Source organism: Vipera ursinii (assembly GCF_947247035.1).
Source record: "Vipera ursinii genome assembly, chromosome: 3".
Taxonomy (NCBI): Eukaryota; Metazoa; Chordata; class Lepidosauria; order Squamata; family Viperidae; genus Vipera; species Vipera ursinii.
In genome coordinates this window covers 118,939,881-118,964,844 of record NC_139516.1, presented here as the reverse complement: position 1 = coordinate 118,964,844, position 24,964 = coordinate 118,939,881, and the positions used below count along the sequence as shown (strand labels likewise).

The following is a 24,964-nucleotide window of genomic DNA, read 5'->3' as shown; positions in this document are numbered from 1 at the left end:
ATGATTATTCAATTCCTCATAAATTTAAAAATATTCTCAATGAAAGACTCGGTTAGACATCAAATATTTTGGAAATTCATATACTGCTTGACTTTTCATTTATCTGAATTATTTAAGAACTCCATACCCTGGGCAAGAAACAGAAAGTAACACGGATAGTATTTCTTATTTATCTCTTATCTTTTATGTACCTTGTTGGTACTCGTGTTTTATTATTATTCATGTTGCTCATAACTAGTTCACATAGTTTGAAGCCAATTCATTGTTCCCTCAATGGCACCATAGTACACCTGTGAACAATGGATGAGATCACAAAACTTACAGATAGTTACATGTCTCATTCCTGTCCATACAAATAAAAGCACCAAATATATATATAATGGGGTGACTTAATATAATATTTAATTACATTTTTTAATGACTGCAGGGGGTAAATCTCTTATATTTGGGTTAGCTTTTCTTTTATGTGGCCAGGAATGTACTTACACTGCATGTAACTGCATGAAGACTGGATAATACTTAGAAATCTGTCGTGAATACAGAATGGAAGTCTGTTTGAAATTGTGACACACAAGACCGCTGTTTCCTAAGCCCTCCTGTCACAGACGCTGAATAAAGAATGAAGGTCTGTTTCTCCATTTTAAAATGCGGTCACAAGAGGTCGCTGTTTCCTAAGGAAACCCTCTAAGTGAAACTGAAAATGCAGAGCCCCTCCCTTAAAGGGACCGACATTCCTGCCGGCCAGATCCGCAAGGGAAAGATCGAACAACAGAGAAATCACAACAAGCCAAGATCCAACCTATGAAAGAATTACCAGTATGGATGGGCAACGTGGGCTCCGCTCCTGACCCCTTGAAGGCAAGGTATTTAGAGAACAAGAGAAGAGCTTGCGGGTGCTGTGCCTGTGTCTGCGATGCTTACCTGGCCGAAGGGGCTGCTGCAGCTGCTTCTGCTCCAGACCGCCTGGAAAATGGGGAGCGGCCAGCTCCATTATTCTGTGCTGGAGGAATCCCAGCACGGCACCTTTGTGGGCCGCATCGCCCAGGATCTGGGGTTGGAGGTGAGCGAGCTGGTGCCTCGGATGTTCCGGATGCTGTCCAAAGGAGAGAAGGAGTATTTTGAGGTAAACCTGCAGAATGGGATCTTGTTTGTAAATTCCCGGATAGACAGGGAGGAGCTTTGTGCCAAGACCGCAGACTGTGTCCTTCATCTGGAGGTGATTGTGGAGAAACCTCTGAGGTTCTTCCATGTGGAGGTGGAAGTCAAAGATATTAATGACAATGCTCCCGTCTTCTCTGCCAGGGAACAGATCCTGAGCATGGCTGAACTCACAACAGCATCTGGTACCCGATTCCTCTTAGAAGGAGCCTCTGATGCAGATATTGGCACTAATGCTTTGTTAAATTACAAGCTCAGCCCAAACAACCATTTTGCTCTTGATTCAGGTGATGATAAAGATGAGAGTAAATCTGTAGTACTTGTGTTAAAGGTCCTGATTGACAGAGAGGAGAGTCCTGTGCATCATTTAGTACTGACAGCCACTGATGGGGGTGAACCAAAACTCACAGGAAGTGTTCAGCTGGTCATCAATGTGCTGGATGTAAATGACAACCCTCCTGTATTTAACCAATCTGATTATAATATAAAGTTGCTAGAAAATACAGCTACTGGGTCATTAGTTATTACTCTGATTGCAACAGACTTAGATGAGGGGATTAATAGGGAAATCTCTTATTCTTTTCATGATAGTGTCCCTCTATATCTCACAAAGTTGTTCAGTATAAATTCTGATACTGGGGAAATCAGAGTAATTGGAAAATTAGATTATGAAAAAAGTAAGTTCTATGAACTTCCAATTGTAGCAGAAGATAAAGGCAATTCTCCATTATCAGGGCACTGTAAAGTTCTCATTGAAGTGTTGGACATAAATGACAATATTCCAGAATTATCTGTGAATTCTCTCTCTGTGCCACTGCCAGAGGACTCCCCTCCAGGGACTGTGGTAGCCATCCTCAGCGCTTCTGACAGGGATTCTGGCACCAATGGACAAATCAACTGTTTCCTCTTGCCCACTGGAGTACCCTTCAAACTTGAGTCCACATTCAAGAACTACTACTCCCTGATTGTTGGTGCAGTCCTAGATCGTGAGCAGGTGGCTGAGTACAGGATGATTGTAACAGTGGAAGATCAAGGCGTTTCACCCCTGTCTTCTAGCATCAGCCTCTTAGTGCCTATCGGTGACATAAATGACAATGCTCCAGCCTTCACACAGTCCTCCTACACAGTCTTTTTGAAGGAGAACAATCCTCCTGGTGCTCACATCTTCACAGTATCTGCCTCGGACCCAGACGTAGCTGAGAATGCCCTGATCACCTATTGGATAGACGAGAAGCTGTGGCCATTGTCAAGCTACATCTCTGTACATTCGGAGAGCGGAAAGCTTTATGCTCTGCAGTCCTTGGACTATGAGGAGTTGAAACCTCTGGAGTTCCAGGTGAGAGCCAAGGATGCTGGAATGCCCTCCTTGTGTGGCAATGCGACTCTTCAGGTCTTTCTGTTGGACGAAAATGACAATGCACCTACCGTGTCAGGATCATCAGAAGAGAATGTGATTCTTCTAGTGGTCCCCGTGATGCCTGGGCATATTGTAGGCAAGATCCATGCCTTGGATGCGGATTCTGGCTACAATGCGTGGCTCAGGTACGAACTGGTTGAAGAAAGCAGTGGTCAATTGTCTGTGGGGCAATATAGTGGTGAGGTGAGTACCAAATATCCTCTGGATGAGTCAGAAGGAGGCAAAATCCAGAGTGTTCTGGTTCTTGTGACAGACCATGGGAAGCCTCAGCTCTCAGCCACAGCCACCCTGAGTGTGTCACTGGTGACAAGTCGTCAGACAATCAAAACGGATATTAATCTTCGAAAGTCAGTGGAGACCGTGCCTCTGGTGGAGTCGATCAATGTCTATCTGATCATTGCCATCTGCTCTGTTTCCAGCCTCTTCTTGCTTGCCACTCTCATCTACGTGGCCCTGCGATGTCACTGCAAGGCAAAGGAATCCATGGTTTATGGCCCTGGCATGGCCACCCTGGTCTGTGCCAGTGAAATGGGCAGCTGGTCCTATTCCAATCGCCACAGCCACATCCTGGCAGGGGTGAGCGCAGAGGCTGGTGCCAAGAGCGACCTGATGATTTTCAGTCCCAACATTCCCATTTTTGCAGATAATGGGGAACTAATCAATGGGGTTGATGTGCCCCCGGATTCTGCTAAAAAGGTGAGTCCAGCTCTTGGAGTCCTTCTCATCTGCCCAGCCTCCTATTTTCATGCTTATCATTTAGGATTAGTCTTGGGACAATGTTGTTAGGTTTTGACACTGATGGAAAATAAATTGATTTGCAAATCGTTAATACTTTTTTTATGAAGAAATATTTTTCCAGTTTGAGAAGATATGGAAAGAAAGTTGGTAGTTTACTTAACAATAAGTGAATCTGTCATATAATAACAGTAAACACAAGTAGGCTTTTCACCCGATATTATCATTTTGCCACGCCAAGGTATTTTTCATCTTTGTTTTGTATATAGGTAGACATTAGTGAATGATTTTTGTTGATAATTTTATTATTTTATTATTATTTATTATTTTATTTTATTTATTTATTATTTATTATTTTATTTTATTTTATTATTTATTATCTGTTGTCAATTTGATTCCTCTTTTTGTAACAATATGTCTGTTGCATGGTTTGGAAACTTGCTGAATGTTATTAATCTGCTAAATACACAGATTTTTATTTGTAATTTTTTTATATTGTTGATAGATTTTGATTTTGAAATAAAAAGTATAATATTGGAGTATAAAACTTTATTAAAATTGAATTTGGAAAATGAACATGTAAAAAACGGTATGATCCAGTGGGCAAAGAATTTTGGATATAATGTGATGCTTGAACAGTGGGAGAATATATGGGTAAAAGGCTTAAAATTAAATCACATTAAATTATAACCTAAAAGAAAAATTTTACAAAATATTGTATCCCTGGTATTTAACACCAGATAAGTTATCTAGAATGTATAAAGGTATTTCAAATGAACGTTGCAAATGTAAATGTAAAGATGGGATTTCTTATCATTTATGGTAGACATGTGATAAGGCAAGGAAATATTGGAGTAGGATTCATATATTAATGGAGAAAATCTTAAAGTGAACATAAAGATTAAACCAGAAACTTTCCTTGTGGGCCTAATGGAAAGAGAACTGGGAAAAAAAGGGAACTCTGACTTTATATATGGTGACGGCAGCGAGATTTCTCTATGCATAAAAGTGAATGGATGCCTCAATTCCTACCATGGATGAATAGCTACAAAAGCTGATGGACTTAGCAGAGATGGCCAAATTGACTGTGCTGATAAAAGAAAATAACACAAGTACTTTTGTTTCTTCTTGGAAATGGCTTCTGGGTTTTGTGCTTGACATGGAAAAAATGATATTATGATTTTGGGTTTTACCAAGTAGACTGATTTGCCGATACCGAAATGGCTAGTGCATACTACTATAGAAATGTAATATAAAATGCAACTGAGATTTGATTTCAGTGTCTGATTTTACTGCAACAGGGAAAGTTGGAAGTCAATGCCTTTTATTTCTTCCCCTTCCCTTCTTCACACCTTTTTTTTGTTTTCCCTTTTTCTACTCTTCTCCTCTATTATTTGCTCTTGTATTTTTACATTTTATGTTATAAATGAATAAAACTAATAAAAAGAAAAAAAGAAAGTACAGTATTGTAAAGCGGTTAACTACTGGATAGAAATAATAAATTTATAATACTGAATTTATATCTGATAACTGGATAGTCATATTACTAAAATGATCAAAGATCAGGTTGTACTAGAGCTCACAAATCCAAACTGGAATGGCCTTCTCAGTTTAACAACCATTAGGTGGATTCTTTTATTCTGTTTATATTGCAACATCTGCAGTGTCATGCATTTTGAGGTTGGAAGGAATCAAGTGATAGTCCCAAGCCAAGGTCCCTCCCAATCCTTACATTCTATAATTCTCTTCAAATCTTTGAGAATGGCGTCAACTTAGTATGTCTGTTTGGAGTGGGGAAGGATTATGTCATATCAAAACCCAGGTCTTTATCTTTTGTAATTCAACCTTATCTGAGAAAATAGATGAAATATGAGAGGATTGGAGGAGGGAAATCCTTGCAATCTTAGCAAAACAAGATTTGGGGATCAAAGGTTTTGACAGCCTGAGATTTGTACTGTGTCGGCTCAGCAGTGTTTCCCAACCTTGCCAAGTTGCAGATGTGTGATCCTGAGCTTCCCGAATTCTCAGCTAAGGGCAGCTGGGAGGGAAATCTTGTGTCTGCAAGCCTACATAGCTAAAAATGATGGAGCTCAGGGAATGCCTGTTGTATTCTGAGAGGCTCATGGAGCAATGAAGCAGTAAAGGCTAAAAACCTGCTTGGTTTTCAAGAGCATGTCAAATGGGGGCTTTATTCATTTAATCAGACATTTTTCTCAGTATAGATATGCTGAGGACTCAGTATAGTCCTTTAATTCTGTAAGGTATTTTTATCTTCACAATCTATTTTGTAAGTCTGGGATCTCTTGGTGGTACCCCATCTACGTACTCACAGTTCAACTTTCTTGAGATCAGCCAAGGTCAGCTGGGTGTTGCATCAATTTGCTGAAACTGTAGGAATGATATGGACATCTTGCATACTGACTTCACCAAGGCATTTGACAAAGTATACTGATTAATAAGTTTGCTGAATGTGAACTTGATACCTTGCGAATTCAGTGAATCTATAGCTTACTTGAAATATGTATTCAAAGCAGGCTGATCAAAACCTCATCAAACTGTAGGCAGGTATGAACAGTCAAAACTTGGTGGCTAACTAATACTTGGCAGTAGATCACAAGACTCTCAACTTTACATGGCTAAAGTTATTTCTCTTTAGCCAAGGAGGGAGGAGGAGAGGGGGAGGGGGAGGGAGGGAAAGAGAGAGAGAACGAGAGAGTGCCTCTGAAATGAATATTTAAAACAAAGGAAAACAAGGACATCAGTAGTTAATTGTTGATTATGTTGACTAATATAATATTGACTACACTTTATCTTATGTAAATAAATAGGATAAATCCATATTTGTTAATATGATGAATTCATTTTTTCCCATTTAATTCTAAATATGGCCTCGACTTCAACCCTAATGCCACCACTGCCGCTTAGATAGGTTGCTTCACACTGTCCCAAAGAAGTTCAATACTTGGGGAATAGTATGATTTCCCTATGACCCAGCACTCCCCGGCATCTGCATGAACCACGTGTCTTCCAGCAGTGTTTTCTTTCAGTTGACAGGCCCCAATGGCCTGTCCACGGCTGTTCCAGACACAAAAAGCTTTATTATTGAGGTGGTTTCAGAAAATGCTCTTCTGAAGCCTATGTAGCCTCCAAAAATAGCACCATGCCCCATTCTCATGTACTTGTTGGAGGTTCCAGAGGCTGTGCACCTACCTCTCACATGATTTCTGGAGAGTCAGAAGGAAATGGAAGAGCACACCCCATTCTCATTCAACCTCCACAGCTGGCAAAAATTATATGAGAATGGGGCATGTTTTCAAGAATACTTGTTGTCAGAAGTTGATGATTGCCGATATGTCATCCAAAATGTTGTGTGTCTTCCTTGACACACATATCAAAGGTTCGCCATTGCTTCTCGAATGTGTCAATTATCCGTGTTTATGCTCCCAAATCTGATGCAGAAAAATAGGAAGTTAATATGTTCTATGGTCACATTCCATTTGAATGTTCAATAGAACTTGCAAGCAGAATGCGCTGTTTATGGATATTGTGATGCCAAAGTTAGAAAAACTGAGGAAGAAAACAGAGTTGGACTCTTATAGCCGAGAAAATGGAAATGAAATAAGAGAACCGTATATCAATTTCTGTCAGTCCAAAGATTTCTTCCTTGCTAATAACATCTTCCAAAAACAACAAAACCCACCCTAGCAATAGCACTAAGCAATAGCATTTACACTTATATACTGCTTCATAGTGCTTTACAACCCTCTTTAAGCATATTGCCCCCGCCTCCCCCCAACAATTTGGGTCGTCATTTCACTAACCTCAGAATGATGGAAGGCTGAGCCAGTCAAGATCAAAATCTTGGTAGTGGGCCGAATTAGTCTGCAATACTGCATGGGGGTGCAATGGCTCAGTGGTTAAACACACTGAGATTGTCTGCTGGAAAGCTGACAGCTGGAGTTTGAGGCCCAAGCTCGTGCAATGGGGTGAACTCCTGTTCAAGACTGGAGCACTATGTGACAGTGAGTTCTCGTTACTTGCCCCAGGTCCTGCCCACCTAGCAGTTTGAAAGCATGCAAATGCGAGTAAATAGGTATCACTTTGGTGGGAAAGTAATAGCATTCCGTGTGCTTTTGGCATATAGCCATGCTGGCCACATGACCACAGAAAATGTCTTCAGACAATGCTGGCTCCCTCGGCCAAGAAACAGACAGGAGCACTGCATCCTAGTGTTGGCATGCCTCGTTGGGGAAACCTTTACCTTTACCTTACTGCATTCTAGCTTTCACCACCTCCACGCCTATATTCATGGACATATCCAGATGGAGTATGCAGAAACTGACTTGACTATATCATTGGTACAAGGGAGGTAGAGGAGCTCAGCTATAAGAACAAAGACTTAGCCAGGGGCTGACTGTACCATTTCCAAGGAGAACAGACTTGCTTTGAAATCCCCTGAACATCAAAGTGACGGTAGAATAAACAGTTCCATAGAACAAAAATAGAAATAGAAATTTTCCAGAAAAGAAGCCAGAGCCAAGAAAGACAAAGAGGTCAGGACCAAACCTAACAAAGAATTTCGAGGAACTTCTAGAAGAGTCCAGAAGCAGTGTTACAAGATCTGTGAGAACATGTAAATGGAAGCAGACGTGGGGAAAAAGTGAATATCTTAAAAAAAAAATCTCCAAACTCAAATTCAGTTTTTACAAGGGCAGACCCATAACTTTTTTTGTTTAGTTTAAACCTTTGTTTTAATTATATATATATATGTAAACCAATGACAGACACATTCTTCTGACTCTAACCCTTCTTTAGATTTAAGAGTAGCTCATCTTGAATGAAAGATATTATTTGACCGTAAGTACACCAATAGAGTTCGTCAATGTTTTTTTTCTGGACTGACACCTAAAGGGCTACCTTTATAGAGGATCTTGTTTTATATTTATTGCAAACCCTTAGGATGTTATAACAAAATGATTCTTAAAGTCAAGATTCATCTTAACCTTGTCATTCCACAAGTAGGCATGCCGCCCAAATCTTAATTCATGGCCCTCTAATTCAAGTCATCTCTTGTTTTGGAGAGCCACCCATTTTCATAAACACCAAGCAGCAAATATCAAAGTACAATTTCAACTTAAAGCTCCTCTTTCTTTGGCAATTTGTACGTTGTATAAAATTATCATTTTTTCCCCTTGCCATATGAATTTAAAATATCTTTTTGCCATTTTTTAATGTATTTGTCCATGTAACTACAAGGTATTTAATCCTTTTCTCCATCTTAAAACCTGACTCTCTTGTCAATATTTCCTGTTCTTGAGAAACCATATTCTTAACATGCATTTTTGTTTTCTGTTTATTTGTTTTGAAGCCTGTTAAAGCGCCAAAGTCTTTTAGCTTCTTTGTCAAGTGTTTTGGGGTCTTGCAAGAATATATAACTAGGTCATCAGTGAAAACACTCAATTTATAAACATTTTAATTCCTGTAATGTTCTTATCCTTTCAGATGCTGCTATTCAAAACTTCCAACACTTACATAAATAACAGAGGAGATCGAGGACATCCTTGTCTCGTATTCTTTTGAATTTCACATGCTTTAGTTAATCTCCATTAATGATAAAGTTTGCTTGCTATGATGGGTATATTGCCTTAATCCCTTGGATAAATTTCTTTCCAAAATCCATATCTTCCAAAACCTTAAATATAAAATCCCAATTTAAGTTATCAAAAGCTTTCTCTGCATCCAGAAATATTACAGCTGCTTGCTTCTCATTATGAAATTGAAAATATCCAACAACATTCAAAACAGTACTCACTCACTCATTGTCTCTCAACTGTCTTTCTGGCAAAAAGCCAGATTAGCTTTCATGACTAAGGCTGTAGAAATTTCTTCAATCCTTCTGCTAGTATTGCAGTAAAAAAATTATAGTAATTGTTTAATAATGAAATTGGTATATAATTTTTTTATCTTCAGAACATCTTGAACCTCCTTAGGTAAACATAAATAAACACAATATTAGCTTCTTTTCAAGTTTGAGGCATCTCTATATCTGTAGTACACAAGTCATTACATCCTTTAATGGCTTAGGAGTTGCTCCTCAAAATATTTTTATTGGCTTGTGAGGCTGTCTGGAGCTGGAGCTTTACCTATTTTCATTTTTTAAATAGCTTCTGATATTTCAAAGGTAGTTACTGGAATCACACTGGTTCTTTTTGATCTCTCGCTACATTTTGCCAGCATCAACCATAGCATCCTTCTGGCCTACCTGAAAGGATAGGCACTGGGAGGCACAGTGTTGCAAGAATTCTCCTCCTTCTCCTGTGGTTGGGTTCAGTTGGTGTTGTCAGGAGAGGCGAAATTGAATCTGAAGTCTTTGGTGGATGGGGTACCTCAGAACTCAGAATACTGAATATTCTTTTCCCTTTGGTTTAACCTCTTCATGAAGGCACTGGGTGAGGTCCTCTGATGAATAATGGTCAGGTACCATCAATATGTGGTTAAAAGCCAATTATTTACCTTGACCCCAGACTGATCAGGCAGTATGGCCTGAAGTCTGTGGGGGACTGGATGGAGAGAAAAAGGTTTAGATTCAACCCTGATAAAAACTAAGAGGCTAACAGTTCTGGGACACACTGACGCTAGGGACTTTTCATTTTTACAAGTCCTCATTTAATAATCATTCAAAATTATGATGGTACTGAAGGGACTAATGACCCATCTCCAAAGTTATAGTTATTGTAGCACTCCTACAGTCGTGTGACTGTGATCTGGCTGCTTGGAAACCCATTCGCCCTTATGAAGAGTTGCCAAGTGCCCCATGACCATGTATCACCATTTGCAATTTTCTCTACTGGCTTCCCCAGAAATTCAGTGGGGAAGATTGCAAACTGCCACCACGTGCTCTCTTTTCTGGGACTGGCTGAGAAAAGTCCATCCCAAAAGCCAAGCAGGATTTTGATATGGAGTGTTTACAGTGTGGGGCACTTACAGCCATGCCACAAAGGCAAGAGGATTCCACCTTGTTTCTGGAAGCTGGCTACAAAAGATCCATCCCAAAAACCAAGTAGGATTTTCAGCCATGGAGGATTTTCAGCCCCAGAGTGGAGAAAGTGGTAATAATAAAAGGAATGCAACGTGCCTCCTAGGGAGAGGCCCTTGGGGATGTGGCACAGGTCTGGAGCAGGCTGCATGTGAGTGTTTCCCTGCTTTTGGGCTGAAAATTCTGCTTGAGTATCAGCAGGAATTTTCAGCTCTGGGACTGTGAGACACTTGTGCATAGCCTGTGCCAGGCTTTCCTTACCTGGGCCTTTTTCAATTTAATGACCCACAAGATCTCTTACTGACTGTAACTGCAGGTGCCACAATTACTGTTGTTGAACAAAAAGGGGTCATGATGTTTTGCTTAATGATTGCTTCACTCAACAACAAAGATTCCAGTCCCTATTGTGATAGTAAATAAAGAACTATCTATAGTCCTTTCCCCTTTGGGACTGATGCACACTTTGGGGATTTCTAGGACTCACGCTTCCTGCTTAAGAATCTGGTGGCAGATGCACACCTTAGGAGAAATCCAACTTGTGTACCAATTACCTGGATTGGGAAGTTCTTGAGACATTCATCCTTGGTTGCCTTGCATAAGGACTACTGCAATTCAAGATGCTGGTTATTACCTGTAAATATCTTCATGGCATAGGGCTTGGTTGCCTTCTCTGGCTTCTGTCCAGCTGGTATCATTGGGCAGATTTGAACATAGAATATCAGATGTAGAATTGTAGGGCTAGAAGAGGCCTCAGAGGCCTTCTAGGCCAACCCCCTGCTCAAGGCAGGAGACTATACCATACTAGTCAAATGGTTGTCCAGTCTATTTTTGAAAACCTCCAGTGATAGAGCTCTCACAACTCCGGGAGGCAAGCTATTTCAGAAAATTTCTCCTTTTAGGTTGGATCTCTCTTTAACAAGCTTTCACACATTACTTCTTATCCTGCCCTCTGGTGCTTTGGAGAATAGGTCAATCCCCTCTTCTCTCTGACAGCCCCTCAAGTACTGGAAGGCAGTTATCATGTCTCCACAATCCTCTTCAGTGGGCTAGTCATACCTAGCTCCCTTAACTGTTCATTGTATGATTTAGCCTCCAGACCCTGTTCTGATTCAAGCGAAGAGGGGGCTGTTGCTTGAAGTAGGCAGATAAACTCCACGGAAAGGATTTCATGCAGATTACTTTAATTCATCAGGCATTCTCTAAACATTAACTCACAGTTACTGAAGAGATCCTTCTGAAGTACATTTCATAATCTTATCCCATACACGTAGGTAAAAAAAGTAGACTTTCCCATGTTGAACGGAGCAAAAAGGCCCGTGGCTCTCGTGGCTGGAATTCATTAAAAACATGCAACCCTGCACGTAGGCAGGAAACCCAGGTATCCAAATGGAAGTCCCTCCCAGTGGCCAATCTGAAACACAGATGTTACCAAGTAACTTATAACTACATTACCCAAGAGGCTATCCCTTAAGGGGACAGTTCTTACTCCTAAAATAGCTGCTTGCTGTAACCAGCACAGACCCTTTATCATCTTTCTTGCTTTCTTGCTTTTCTCTGCACAGTTTCTGGGGTCTCAACATCTTTTTTGTATCATGGTGACGAGAATTGTTTGCAGTATTCCAAGTCTGGTTTCAGTAATGCTTTATCAAGTGGCTTTAGCGCTTCTTGTGATCTTATCCCTCTGTTAATGCAGCCTAGGATTTTTGGCAGCCTGCTCATACTTTAATGGTAGTCTATTAGGACACCTAGATCTCTATCACATCCAAGTATACTCAATCCACAGCATATTGATGGTACAGTCATTTCATCACTTGATCAAAGAATGCAATAAGGTGTGTCTGGCATGTTCAGCTTTTAGTAAACCTATGCTGGCTTCTAGTAGTCACTTTGTTCATTTCTAGGTGCTCACAAATGCTTTGCCTGATTATCTTTTCCAGGATTTTCCCAGGTATTGGTGTCAAGCTGATTAGCCTATAATTTTCTGGAACAATTTTTTTCTTCCTTTTTGTAGGTTGGTATCACATGAGCACTTTTCCAGTTTTGAGGTAAACTTGCAGAATGGGATCTTGTTTGTAAATTCCCGGATAGACAGGGAGGAGCTGTTTGCCAAGACTACAGACTGTGTCCTTCATCTGGAGGTGATTGTGGAGAAACCTCTGAGGTTCTTCCATGTGGAGGTTGAAGTCGAAGACGTTAATGACAATGCTTCCAGGGAACAAATTGTTAGTATGGCTGATTTATTTTTTCATATCATAAAGTTGTTTCAGTGCCAGGTAGTTTTCTACCCAAAAAGGGAAATGAAAATTTCTTCTGCATCAAAAGAATTATATTTTCTAAATTATAGGAAGGAATAATTGCAGTACGTTTAAATCCCTCTCAAGTACTATATCCAAGGTTGGGCAAAATAATTATAGTTACTGATAAATTTTAAAAAAGTGCTAATAAGGGCAGTAAGGATTATGGGGGTGGAAAGAAAAGAGAAATTGAAAAATGTGTTCAACTTTGAGGGTGCATTTAATAGCATCCCTAAAGAAGCTGAAAGAATATCGTACAGAAGAAACCTTTGACTTGTTTCCTTGGTCCCAAGGTGGAGGAAATAAAACAGTGGACAACTATCTGTTACATGCACAGACAAACATCACTGTCAGATGGTTTCTATACCTGAGCTACTCTATCTATCTGAGGGGGGAAAAACCTACATTAAAGGTGTGTGTGTGTGTGTGTGTGTGTGTGTGTGTGTATAAAAACAGATTGATTCTCTTGATTCAAGGTTGACTAGTGGTGACTTGAGTTCATAAATCCCCCAGGCTAATCAGGTTAATAGATTTGCTACTGTTTTCTTCTGAGTTATGAAAAATAAAGGTACAAATTCCTTCATGACGCTTAGATGTTTAGTGCGTCTGTAGCTGTGTGTGTATAAAGGGGAAAAAAAAGTGAAAAATTCTTATGTGAGGTTATTTAGCGACATTAAGTCATTTGAAATAAAAAAGAGTAAAGTTTGAACTTCATTATCTTTCCTGTCTCAAAATATTTAGTACAGGATTATATACGCTAAACAGGGTACATATGAAATACATGGATTAGATTCATTGCAACATGCAATCTATTTCAGGAATAAGCCAGTTAAGACATCACAAGAGTTTTGAGAACTTGCTTTTCATTTGTCTAATAGGTTCAAGAACTGCATATCCAGCCAAGATCTGAGAAATAAAACTGGAAAAGTACTTCTGCTTTCATAGCATTTGAATTGCGGTTCTTTGGAATTAATATTACATTGTTTGTGATCTTGGTCAAAAGTCTGATTCAAATGCTTTGCAACTAATTCAATCTGTCGGTGTTCCTCTGTGGGAACAATGGGAAAGATGGTCAGAGAAGCAGACAAATATCCATTCCATTCCATTTCACAAAAGCACCAAGGGATCAATATAAGATCTAAATTAATATAATAGTTAAAGAACAAAAGAAGGAAAAATACACATCAGAGATACATAAAGGAATAGCACGCCCTCCCATCACAGACGCTGAATAAAGAATGGAGGGCTGTTTCTCCATTTTAAACTGCGGTCACAAGAGGTCGCTGTTTCCTAAGGAAACCTTCTAAGTGAAACTGAAAATGCAGAGCCCCTCCCTTAAAGGGACCGACATTCCTGACGGCTAGATCCACAAGGGAAATATCTAACAACAGAGAAATCACAACAAGCCAAGATCCAACGTATGAAAGCATTGCCAGCATGGCTGGGCTACGTGGGCTCCGCTCCTGACCCCTTGAAGGCAAGGTATTTAAAGAAAAAGAGAACGAGCTTGCGGGTGTCTGCGATGCTTACCTGGCCGAAGGGGCTGCTGCAGCTGCTTCTGCTCCAGACCGCCTGGAAAATGGGGAGCGGCCAGCTCCATTATTCTGTGCTGGAGGAATCCCAGCACGGCACCTTTGTGGGCCGCATCGCCCAGGATCTGGGGTTGGAGGTGAGCGAGCTGGTGCCTCGGATGTTCCGGATGCTGTCCAAAGGAGAGAAGGAGTATTTTGAGGTAAACCTGCAGAATGGGATCTTGTTTGTAAATTCCCGGATAGACAGGGAGGAGCTGTGTGCCAAGACCGCAGACTGTGTCCTTCATCTGGAGGTGATTGTGGAGAAACCTCTGAGGTTCTTCCATGTGGAGGTGGAAGTCAAAGACATGAATGACAATGCTCCCGTCTTCTCTGCCAGGGAACAGATCCTGAGCATGGCTGAACTCACAACAGCATCTGGTACCCGATTCCCTTTAGAGGGAGCCTCTGATGCAGATATTGGTTCTAATGCTCTGTTAAATTACAAGCTCAGCCCAAACAAATATTTTGCTCTTGATACAGGAAATGATGAAGATGGGAGTGAATCTGTAGTACTTGTATTGAAGGTTCCACTTGACAGGGAGGAGAGTCCTGTGCATCATTTAGTACTGACAGCTACTGATGGGGGTGAACCAAAACTCACAGGAACTGTTCAGCTGGTCATCAATGTGCTGGATATAAATGACAACCCTCCTGTATTTAACCAATCTGTTTATAGGGTAAAGTTGTTAGAAAATACAGCTAGTGGGTCGTTAGTTATTACTCTGAATGCAACAGATTTAGATGAAGGGATTAATAGGGAAATCTTGTATTTTTTTAGTAATAAAGTACCTACACATGTCTCAAAGCTATTTAGTATAAATTCTGATACTGGGGAAATCAGAGTAATAGGAAAATTGGATTATGAAGAAAGTAAGTTTTATGAACTTCCAATTGTAGCAGAAGATAAAGGCAATTCTCCATTATCAGGGCACTGTAAAGTTCTCATTGAAGTGTTGGACATGAATGACAATATTCCAGAATTATCTGTGAATTCTCTCTCTGTGCCACTGCCAGAGGACTCCCCTCCAGGGACTGTGGTAGCCATCCTCAGTGCTTCTGACAGGGATTCTGGCACCAATGGACAAATCAGCTGTTTCCTCTTGCCCACTGGAGTACCCTTCCAACTTGAGTCCACATTCAAGAACTACTACTCCCTGATTGTTGGGGCAGTCCTAGATCGAGAGCAGGTGGCTGAGTACAGGATGGTTGTGACAGTGGAAGATCAGGGCATTCCACCCCTGTCTTCTAGCATCAGCCTCTTAGTGCCTATCAGTGACATAAATGATAATGTTCCAGCCTTCACACAGCCCTCCTACACAGTCTTTGTGAAGGAGAACAATCCCCCTGGTGCTCACATTTTCACAGTATCTGCTTCAGACCCAGACGTAGCTGAGAATGCCCTGATCACCTATTGGATAGACGAGAAGCTGTGGCCATTGTCAAGCTACATCTCTGTACATTCGGAGAGTGGAAAGCTCTATGCTCTGCAGTCATTGGACTATGAGGAGTTGAAACTGCTGGAGTTCCAGGTGAGAGCCAAGGATGCTGGAATGCCCTCCTTGTGTGGCAATGTGACTGTTCAGGTCTTTGTACTGGACGAGAACGACAATGCACCTGCCGTGTCAGGATCATCAGAAGAGAACCTGATTCTTCTAGTGGTCCCCGTGATGCCTGGGCACATTGTAGGCAAGATCCATGCCTTGGATGCAGATTCTGGCTACAACGCGTGGCTCAGGTATGAACTAGTTGAAGAAAGCAGCGGTCCATGGTCTGTGGGCCAGTATAGCGGTGAGGTGAGTACCAAATATCCTCTGGATGAGTCAGAAGGAGGCAAAATCCAGACTGTTCTGGTTCTTGTGAAGGATCATGGGAAGCCTCAACTCTCAGCCACAGCCACCCTGAGTATGTCACTGGTGACAAATGGTCAGACAATCAAATCGGATATTAATCTTCGAAGATCAGTGGAGACCTTCATGCCTCTGGTGGACTCAATTAACATCTATCTCATCATTGCCATCTGCTCTGTTTCCAGCCTCTTCTTGCTGGCCATTCTCATCTACGTGGCCCTGCGATGCCACTGCAAGGCAAAGGAATCCATGGTTTATGGCCCTGGCATGGCCACCCTGGTCTGTGCCAGTGAGGTGGGCAGCTGGTCCTATTCCAATCGCCACAGCCACATCCTGGCAGGGGTGAGCGCAGAGGTTGGTGCCAAGAGCGACCTGATGATTTTCAGTCCCAACATTCCTGTTTTTGCAGATAATGGGGAACTAATCAATGGGGTTGATGTGCCCCCAGATTCTGCTAAAAAGGTGAGTTCAGCTCTTGGAGTCCTTCTCATCCACCCAGCATCCTATTTTAATACTTATTTTTTAGGATTAGTCTTGGGACGATGTTGTTTTTGAATTATTAGGTTTTGGCACTGATGGCAAATACATTGATTTATAAAATACTTTTTTATAAAAATATTTTTCTAATTTGAGTAGCTATAGAAAGGTGCAAAGAAAGTTTGTCATTTACCTGAAAGTAAATGAACATTAATGAATATTTTTTCTGTTGTTGATAATTTTGTTAATTGATGAATCAATTCTCAACTTTTTGTGACAATATTTATGGCTAGCATAAATTGCAAATGTTAAACCTCCTAGATTCCATAGAACCTTACTTATAAGTTTGTTTGGGGGAGTTTATATGTTGTTAATATATTGTTGGAAATTTAGAAATAAAGTATAATATTGTAAAGGCGTTAATATTGGATAGAAATAATACACTTATAATACAGAAATTATAAATTATAACTGTATATCCCTTTTACTAGAATGATCAATGATCACCTTGTACTAGAGCTCACTAATACAAACTGGAATGGCTTTCTCAGTTTAACAACCATTAGGTGGATTCTTTTATCCTGTTTTTATTGCAACATCTGCAGTGTCACGCATTTTGAGATTGGAAGGAATCAAGTGATGTTCCCAAGCCAAGGTCCCTCCTAATTGTTATGTTCTATAATTCTCCTCAAGTCTTTGAGAGTAGCGTCAACTTAACATATATTTTAGGAGTGGGGAAGGATTATGTCAGGGGTCTTCAAACTTGGCTCTTTTATGATTTATGGACTTCAACTCCCAGAGTTCCTCAGCCAGCATGCCTGGCTGAGAAATTCTGGGAGTTGAAGTCCACAAGTCATAAAAGGGCCAAGTTTCAAGACTCCTGGGATTATGTCATATTAATACCCAGGTCTTTATCTTATTAAGCGGAATGAATAATCTGAGAGAATAGATGGAAGTATGAGGGGACTGAAGGAGGGAAATCCTTGCAACCTTCAACAAAATAAGATTTGGGGAATCTAAGGTTTTGAAGCTCAGCAGTGTTTCCCTGTTGTATTCTGTGAAGCTCTCACCACTGAACTGCATCTTGTGGATAGGACCCATAGCTCAAGTCTTGTCAAGATTCTGAATTTTGAGTCTATCTTCCAAAGAATTAGCAACTCATCAAACTGAAGACAAGTATGTAGAGTCAAACCTCTGTGGCTAATATTTGGTGGTAAATCCCATGAGTCCCAACTTTACATGACTATATTTGTTTTTCTTTTTAACACTTTAGGGAAGGGACTGAGTGGGAGAAAGAGAGCACAGAAGAAAATAATATTTAAAACAAGGAAAAAAATAAAATAAAAATAATATACTTGAAACTTTAATACTTAATCCTCAATTATATGGTAATATAAAATCTACCAGTCTTTATATTATGTATGTAAAGATGAAAGTAAGGGACGCGGTGGCTCAGTGGGTTAGGACGCTGAGCTTGTCGATCAGAAGGTCGGCAGTTTGGCGGGTCGAATCCCAAGTGCCGCATAACAGAGTGAGTGCCTGTTACTCGTTCCAGCTTCTGCCAACTTAGCAGTTCGAAATCACGTAAAAATACAAGTAGAAAAATAGGGACCACTACGGTGGGAAGGTAACAGCGTTCCGTGCGCCTTTGGTGTCTAGTCATGCCGGCCACATGACCACGGAGACGTCCTCAGACAAGCGCTGGCTCTTCGGCTTTGAAACAGAGATGAGCACCAGCCCCTAGAGTCGGAAACGACTAGCACACATGTGCGGGGGAACCTTTACCTTTACCTTAAAGATAATAAATCCATATTTCTTAATATGATGATGAATTCAGCTTTTTGCATATAATTCTAAATATCTTCAATCCATATTTCTCTTTCCAAAACCATTGTATTCTGTTCTAAAGATTGCTCATTCATGTTGGAGTTATGACAGAAAAAACCCCCCACCTGGTTTCAATCTGGACATGGGATTATCAGGAACTTCTCCCATGATATATATGCACTAAATTGAGTGATTCTGACTAGAACAGAGAAGCTTGGAATAAACCGTGGTACCGAGCTATATATTCATTCTTCCCTACAAGAGAGTTATAGAAGAGATGGTTGCTGCTATTCAACAGCATGGATAGCCAATGTTTGTGATGGATGATATAGTACCAGATGATTGGGCCCCTTGGGTAGGATAGCTGAGGATCTTTTGGACTACTAAGGGTATTTTTGGTGTCTCTGGATGAAAGTATCCAGGATACTAAACTGCTGATTTAGGAGGAGAAAATTCAAAGTCTGAAGACAGACTTAAGCGGGAACATGGAACATAGGAAGCAAAAACACAGAGAAAAAGGAAATGAATCAACCATACATTGACATTATAGGCATTAGAAAACTGTAATGAACTGCAATGGAACATGTTTAATCAAGATGATGACATGGCTGACTACTTAGGATATGAAAAACAGAGCAATGTTGCCTTTATTATCAGGAGAATATAACAAGAGCAATACTTGGCTACACTGCAACCAATGACAAAATAATATTAATTAGGCTTCATGGAAAACCCTTTAATATGCTGATTATTAACTTTATGTTCCGTGGGGGGGGCAGTTTGACACCCCCTGCTCTAGATTAAAGGTTGACTAGTGGAGACTAGTAACAGAGTGAGCGCCTATTACTCGTCCCAGCTTCTGCCAACCTAGCAGTTCGAAAGCACGTAAAAATGTAAGTAGAAAAATAGGGACCACTACGGTGGGAAGGTAACAGCGTTCCGTGTGCCTCTGGCGTCTAGTCATGCCGGCCACATGACCACAGAGACATCCTTGGACAAGCACTGGCTCTTCGGCTTTGAAACGGAGATGAGCACCGGCCCCTAGAGTTGGAAACGACTAGCACGCATGTGTGTGGGAAACTTTACCTTTACCTTCATGAATTTTTTTTCTACCAGGCTAATGAGGTTAATCAGTTTCCAATTGTTTTCGTCTGAACTATAAAAAATAAAGGTACAATTTTCTTTATGATGGTTAGATGTTCAGTGTGTCTGTGTGTTCATGTGTATAAAGGAAACAACAGTGAAAAAATTCTTATGTGAGGTTATTTAGTGACAGACTCATTAAGTCACTTGAAGTGAAATATAAAAATGGAAATGTTTGAATTTCTGTACTTCTTTCCTTCTCAAAATATTTAGTACAAAATTGAACATGTTAAACATCTGAAAATAAGTGGTGGAAAAAAGTGATTAAAAAAACCTATGAAAGTAAAAAATAATGCAGAATAAAAAAGGGAACTAAAAACAAACAAAAAACCCCCAATGCAAATGCAAAAACAGAGAATCAGATATAGTTTTTATACCAATACAATATAATTTTCAAGGGATCACACAAATAGAACTTTGAAACTGGTTTCACTACCTAATTATTTATTGATTCTGAGGCAGGGACTTAATTAATGATTTAAAATATCTTCTATACTCTCCTAGAAATAATTTTGGAATTATACTTTATAGACTTGGTAATGACATCAAAAGTAACAGACTAATCAGGGAAAGGTCCAAGAGTTACTATCTTGTGGGTTAGATTATTTGCAACATGTAATCTATTTCAGGAATAAAGCCAATTATGACATCATCTGAGTTTTGAGAACTTGCCCTACTTGTCATTTGCCTAAAAGGTTCAAGATCTCAGAAATAAAACTGGAAAGGTACTTCTGCTTTCATAGCATTTGAATGCCCTATTGCGGTTCTTTGGAATTAATATTACGGTACACTGTTTGTGATCTTGGTCAAAAGTCTTATTCAAATGCTTTGCAACTAATTCAACTTCTCCCCACTTGTCTGCTGCTCAGCTGCTGGGAACAATGGGAAAGGTGGCCAGCGAAGCAGACAACTATCCATTCCATTATAGTGCATTTTCACTGAACCAGCAAGGGATGAATATAAGATCTAAATTAATATAACAGAAAACAAAAGAAGGAAAACTACACATCAGAGATACATAAAGGAATAGCACGCCCTCCTATCACAGAGGCTGAGCTGAATAAAGAATGGAGGTCTGTTTCTCCATTTTGAAATGCGGTCACAAGAGGTCGCTGTTTCCTAAGGAAACCCTCCAAGTGAAACTGAAAATGCAGAGCCCCTCCCTTAAAGGGACCGACATTGCTGCCGACCAGATCTACAAGGGAAAGATCGAACAACAGAGAAATCTCAACAAGCCAAGATCCAATCTATGAAAGCATTGCCAGCATGGCTGGGCTACGTGGGCTCCGCTCCTGACCCCTTGAAGGCAAGGTGTTTAGAGAAAAAGAGAAAAGCTTGCGGGTGTTGTGCCTGTGTCTGCGATGCTTACCTGGCCGAAGGGGCTGCTGCAGCTGCTTCTGCTCCAGACCGCCTGGAAAATGGGGAGCGGCCAGCTCCATTATTCTGTGCTGGAGGAATCCCAGCACGGCACCTTTGTGGGCCGCATCGCCCAGGATCTGGGGTTGGAGGTGAGCGAGCTGGTGCCTCGGATGTTCCGGATGGTGTCCAAAGGAGAGAAGGAGTATTTTGAGGTAAACCTGCAGAATGGGATCTTGTTTGTAAATTCCCGGATAGACAGGGAGGAGCTGTGTGCCAAGACCGCAGACTGTGTCCTTCATCTGGAGGTGATTGTGGAGAAACCTCTGAGGTTCTTCCATGTGGAGGTGGAAGTCAAAGACATTAATGACAATGCTCCTGTCTTCTCTGCCAGGGAACAGATCCTGAGCATGGCTGAAATCCTAACAGCATCTGGTACCCGATTCCCTTTAAAGGGAGCCTCTGATGCAGATATTGGTATTAATGCTCTGTTAAATTACAAGCTCAGCCCAAACAAACATTTTGCTCTTGATTCAGGAAATGATGAAGATGAGAGTAAATCTGTAGTACTTGTGTTAAAGGTTCCACTTGACAGAGAGGAGAGTCCTGTGCATCATTTAGTACTGACAGCCACTGATGGGGGTGAACCAAAACTCACAGGAACTGTTCAGCTAATCATCAATGTGCTGGATGTTAATGACAACCCTCCTGTATTTAACCAATCTGTTTATAGGGTGAAATTGCTAGAAAATACAGCTAGTGGGTCATTAGTTATTACTCTGAATGCAACAGATTTAGATGAAGAGATTAATAGGGAAATCTCTTATTTTTTTACTGATAGCCTAGATTATGTCACAAAGTTGTTTAGTATAAATTCTGATACTGGGGAAATCAGAGTTATTGGAAAATTGGATTATGAAGAAAGTAAGTTCTATGAACTTCCAATTGTTGCAGAAGATAAAGGCAATTCTCCATTATTTGGACACTGTAAGGTTCTCATAGAGGTGTTGGACATGAATGACAATATTCCAGAATTATCTGTGAATTCTCTCTCTGTGCCACTGCCAGAGGACTCCCCTCCAGGGACTGTGGTAGCCATCCTCAGTGCTTCTGACAGGGATTCTGGCACCAATGGACAAATCAGCTGTTTCCTGTTGCCCACTGGAGTACCCTTCAAACTCGAGTCCACATTCAAGAACTACTACTCCCTGCTTGTTGGTGCAGTCCTAGATCGAGAGCAGGTGGCTGAGTACAGGATGGTTGTGACAGTGGAAGATCAAGGCGTTCCACCACTGTCTTCTAGCATCAGCCTCTTAGTGCCTATCAGTGACATAAATGATAATGCTCCAACTTTTCCACAGCCCTCCTACACAGTCTTTGTGAAGGAGAACAATCCCCCTGGTGCTCACATCTTCACAGTATCTGCCTCGGACCCAGACGTAGCTGAGAATGCCCTGATCACCTATTGGATAGACGAGAAGCTGTGGCCATTGTCAAGCTACATCTCTGTACATTCAGAGAGTGGAAAGCTCTATGCTTTGCAGTCCTTGGACTATGAGGACTTGAAACTGCTGGAGTTCCAGGTGAGAGCCAAGGATGCTGGAATGCCCTCCTTGTGTGGCAACGTGACACTTCAGATCTTTGTACTGGATGAGAACGATAATGCACCTACCGTTTCAGGATCATCAGAAGACAACCTGATTCTTCTAGTGGTCCCCGTGATGCCTGGGCATATTGTAGGCAAGATCCATGCCTTGGATGCAGATTCTGGCTACAATGCGTGGCTCAGGTACGAATTGGTTGAAGAAAGCAGCGGTCCATGGTCTGTGGGCCAGTATAGCGGTGAGGTGAGTACCAAATATCCTCTGGATGAGTCAGAAGGAGGCAAAATCCAGAATGTTCTGGTTCTGGTGAAGGACCATGGAAAACCTCAACTCTCAGCCACAGTCACCCTGAGTGTGTCACTGGTGACAAATGGTCAGACAATCAAATCGGATATTAATCTTCGAAGATCTGTGGAGACCTTCATGCCTCTGGTGGACTCAATCAATATCTATCTGATCATTGCCATCTGCTCTGTTTCCAGCCTCTTCTTGCTGTCCATTCTCATCTATGTGGCCCTGCGATGCCACTGCAAGGCAAAGGAATCCATGGTTTATGGCCCTGGCATGGCCACCCTGGTTTGTGCCAGTGAAGTGGGCAGCTGGTCCTATTCCAATCGCCACAGCCACATCCTGGCAGGGGTGAGCGCAGAGGCTGGTGCCAAGAGTGACCTCATGATTTTCAGTCCCAACATTCCCGTCTTTACAGATAATGGGGAACTAATCAATGGGGTTGATGTGCCTCTAGATTCTGCTAAAAAGGTGAGTCCAGCTCTTGGAGTCCTTCTCATCCACCCAGCATCCTATTTTAATAGTTATCATTTAGGATTAGTCTCGAGACAATGTTGTTTTTGAATTGTTATTTTTTGACACTGATGGTAAATAAATTGAGAAATTTAGAAATCACTAATATATTTTATGAAGAAATGTTTTTTTTCAATTTTAGAAGCTATAGGAATGAAATTAAACCTAAGAAGACTCTTCAATTGATACAATCATTTTGCTCTGTCAAGCTATTTTTTTATCTTTGTCTTGTTTTCAGATGGGCATTACTGAATTATTTTTCTTTTGTTGATAATTTTATTATTTGATGAATCAGTTCTCAGTATGATGCCTCTTTTTGTGACAATATTTACGGCTAGTATAAATTACAAACCTTAAAACTTCATTAATCTGTTAGATGACGCAGAACTTTATTTGTAAGTTTGGTGTGAAGTTAGTATGTGTTTTTGGAATGGAGTAGGATTATGTCATATTGAAACCCAGCTCTTTATTTTATGTAGCTGAACGAATAATCTGAGAGAATAGATGAAGTGTGAGGGGATTGTAGGAGGGAAAACCTTGCAACCTTCAACAGAACAAGACTTGGGGATCTGAGGTTTTGACAGCTCAGCAGTATTTCCCAACCTTGCCAAGTTGCAGATGTGTGGTCCTGAGATTCCCAAATTCTCAGCAAAGGGCAGCTGACAGGGAAATCTGAGCCTGCAGGGCTTCATAGCTGAAAATGATGGAGCTCGGGGAATACCTGTTTTTATTCTGAGAGGCTCATGGAGCAATTAAGCAGTAAAGGCTAAAAATCTGCTTGGATTTTTCAAGTACATGTCAAATGGGGACTTTATTCATTTAATCAGACATTTTTCTCAGTTCAGATGTGCTTTGCCAGTCCTTTACTTCTGTGAGGTGTTCTTTTTTTTATCTTCACAATCTATTTTGTAAGCCTGGGATGTCTTGGTGGTCCCCCATCTACATACAGTTCAAACATGTTTACTTTCTTGAGATCAGCCAGATGATCTCTTACTCTAAAGAGTTACTCAACTTACTGAAATTGTAGGAATGGTATGAACATCTAACATACTGATTTCACCAAGTCATTGGACAAAGTATACTATACCTTTCTGATTAATAAGCTTGTTACATGTGAACCTGATACCTTGCTAATTCAATGAACCTATAACTGAGTTGAAATATTTATTGAAAGAATACTGATCAAAAACTCATAGAATCATAGGACTCCAAAGGACCATGGAAGTCTTCTAGTCTTGCCGGCTGCTGAAGGTAAAAGACCATATACCATCCTGGAGAAATAGTTGTCGAGTCTGTTCCTGAAAAGCTATAGCAATTGAGCACTCACAACTCCAGGAGGCAACTTTTTCCCTTGATTAATAGTTTTCATTGTCAGGAGATTTTTCTTTAGTCAGATCTCCCTTTAATATGTTTCCACCCATATTTCTTGCTTTCTAGTATTTTGGAGAATAAGTCCATCCTGTCTTCTCTGTGACAGCCCATCAAGTAGTGGAAATCTGCTTGATGTCATCCCTAGTCCTTGTCTTCATTGGACTAGACCAGGGATAGGTAACCTAAAACACTCAAAGAGTCACTTGGACCCGTTTCCCATTGAAAAGGAAACACTGGGAGCCGCAAAACCCTTTTGACATCTAAAATGAAAATAGCATTGCATATATTGTTTTTTACCTTTATGCTATAAAAACTATGTGTGCT

The 24,964-nt window shown here is 40.7% G+C and overlaps 3 protein-coding genes across 3 annotated transcripts; all 3 read left to right on the top strand.

Annotated features, from left to right (window-relative positions):
* Positions 1-876: 876 nt before the first annotated feature.
* On the top strand, positions 877-13,557 carry LOC310638919 (protocadherin alpha-10-like; the record flags this gene model as incomplete). The annotated part of the gene is made up of 3 exons (XM_083360281.1): positions 877-3,271; positions 12,404-12,568; positions 13,519-13,557. Exons 1-3 carry the CDS (start codon positions 914-916, stop codon positions 13,555-13,557), a joined length of 2,562 nt encoding a protein of 853 aa, XP_083216407.1. The 5' UTR covers positions 877-913.
* A 605-nt stretch (positions 13,558-14,162) lies between these two features.
* LOC310638918 (protocadherin alpha-5-like) lies at positions 14,163-20,761 on the top strand (the record flags this gene model as incomplete). Its single annotated transcript, XM_083360280.1, has 2 exons — positions 14,163-16,523; positions 20,633-20,761. 2 exons carry the CDS (start codon positions 14,163-14,165, stop codon positions 20,759-20,761), a joined length of 2,490 nt encoding a protein of 829 aa, XP_083216406.1.
* Positions 20,762-20,869: 108 nt separating this feature from the next.
* On the top strand, positions 20,870-23,320 carry LOC310638917 (protocadherin alpha-5-like; the record flags this gene model as incomplete). Its single annotated transcript, XM_083360279.1, has 1 exon — positions 20,870-23,320. The coding sequence occupies one exon, from the start codon at positions 20,870-20,872 to the stop codon at positions 23,318-23,320; it is 2,451 nt and encodes an 816-aa protein (XP_083216405.1).
* Between the last annotated feature and the right edge of the window lie 1,644 nt (positions 23,321-24,964).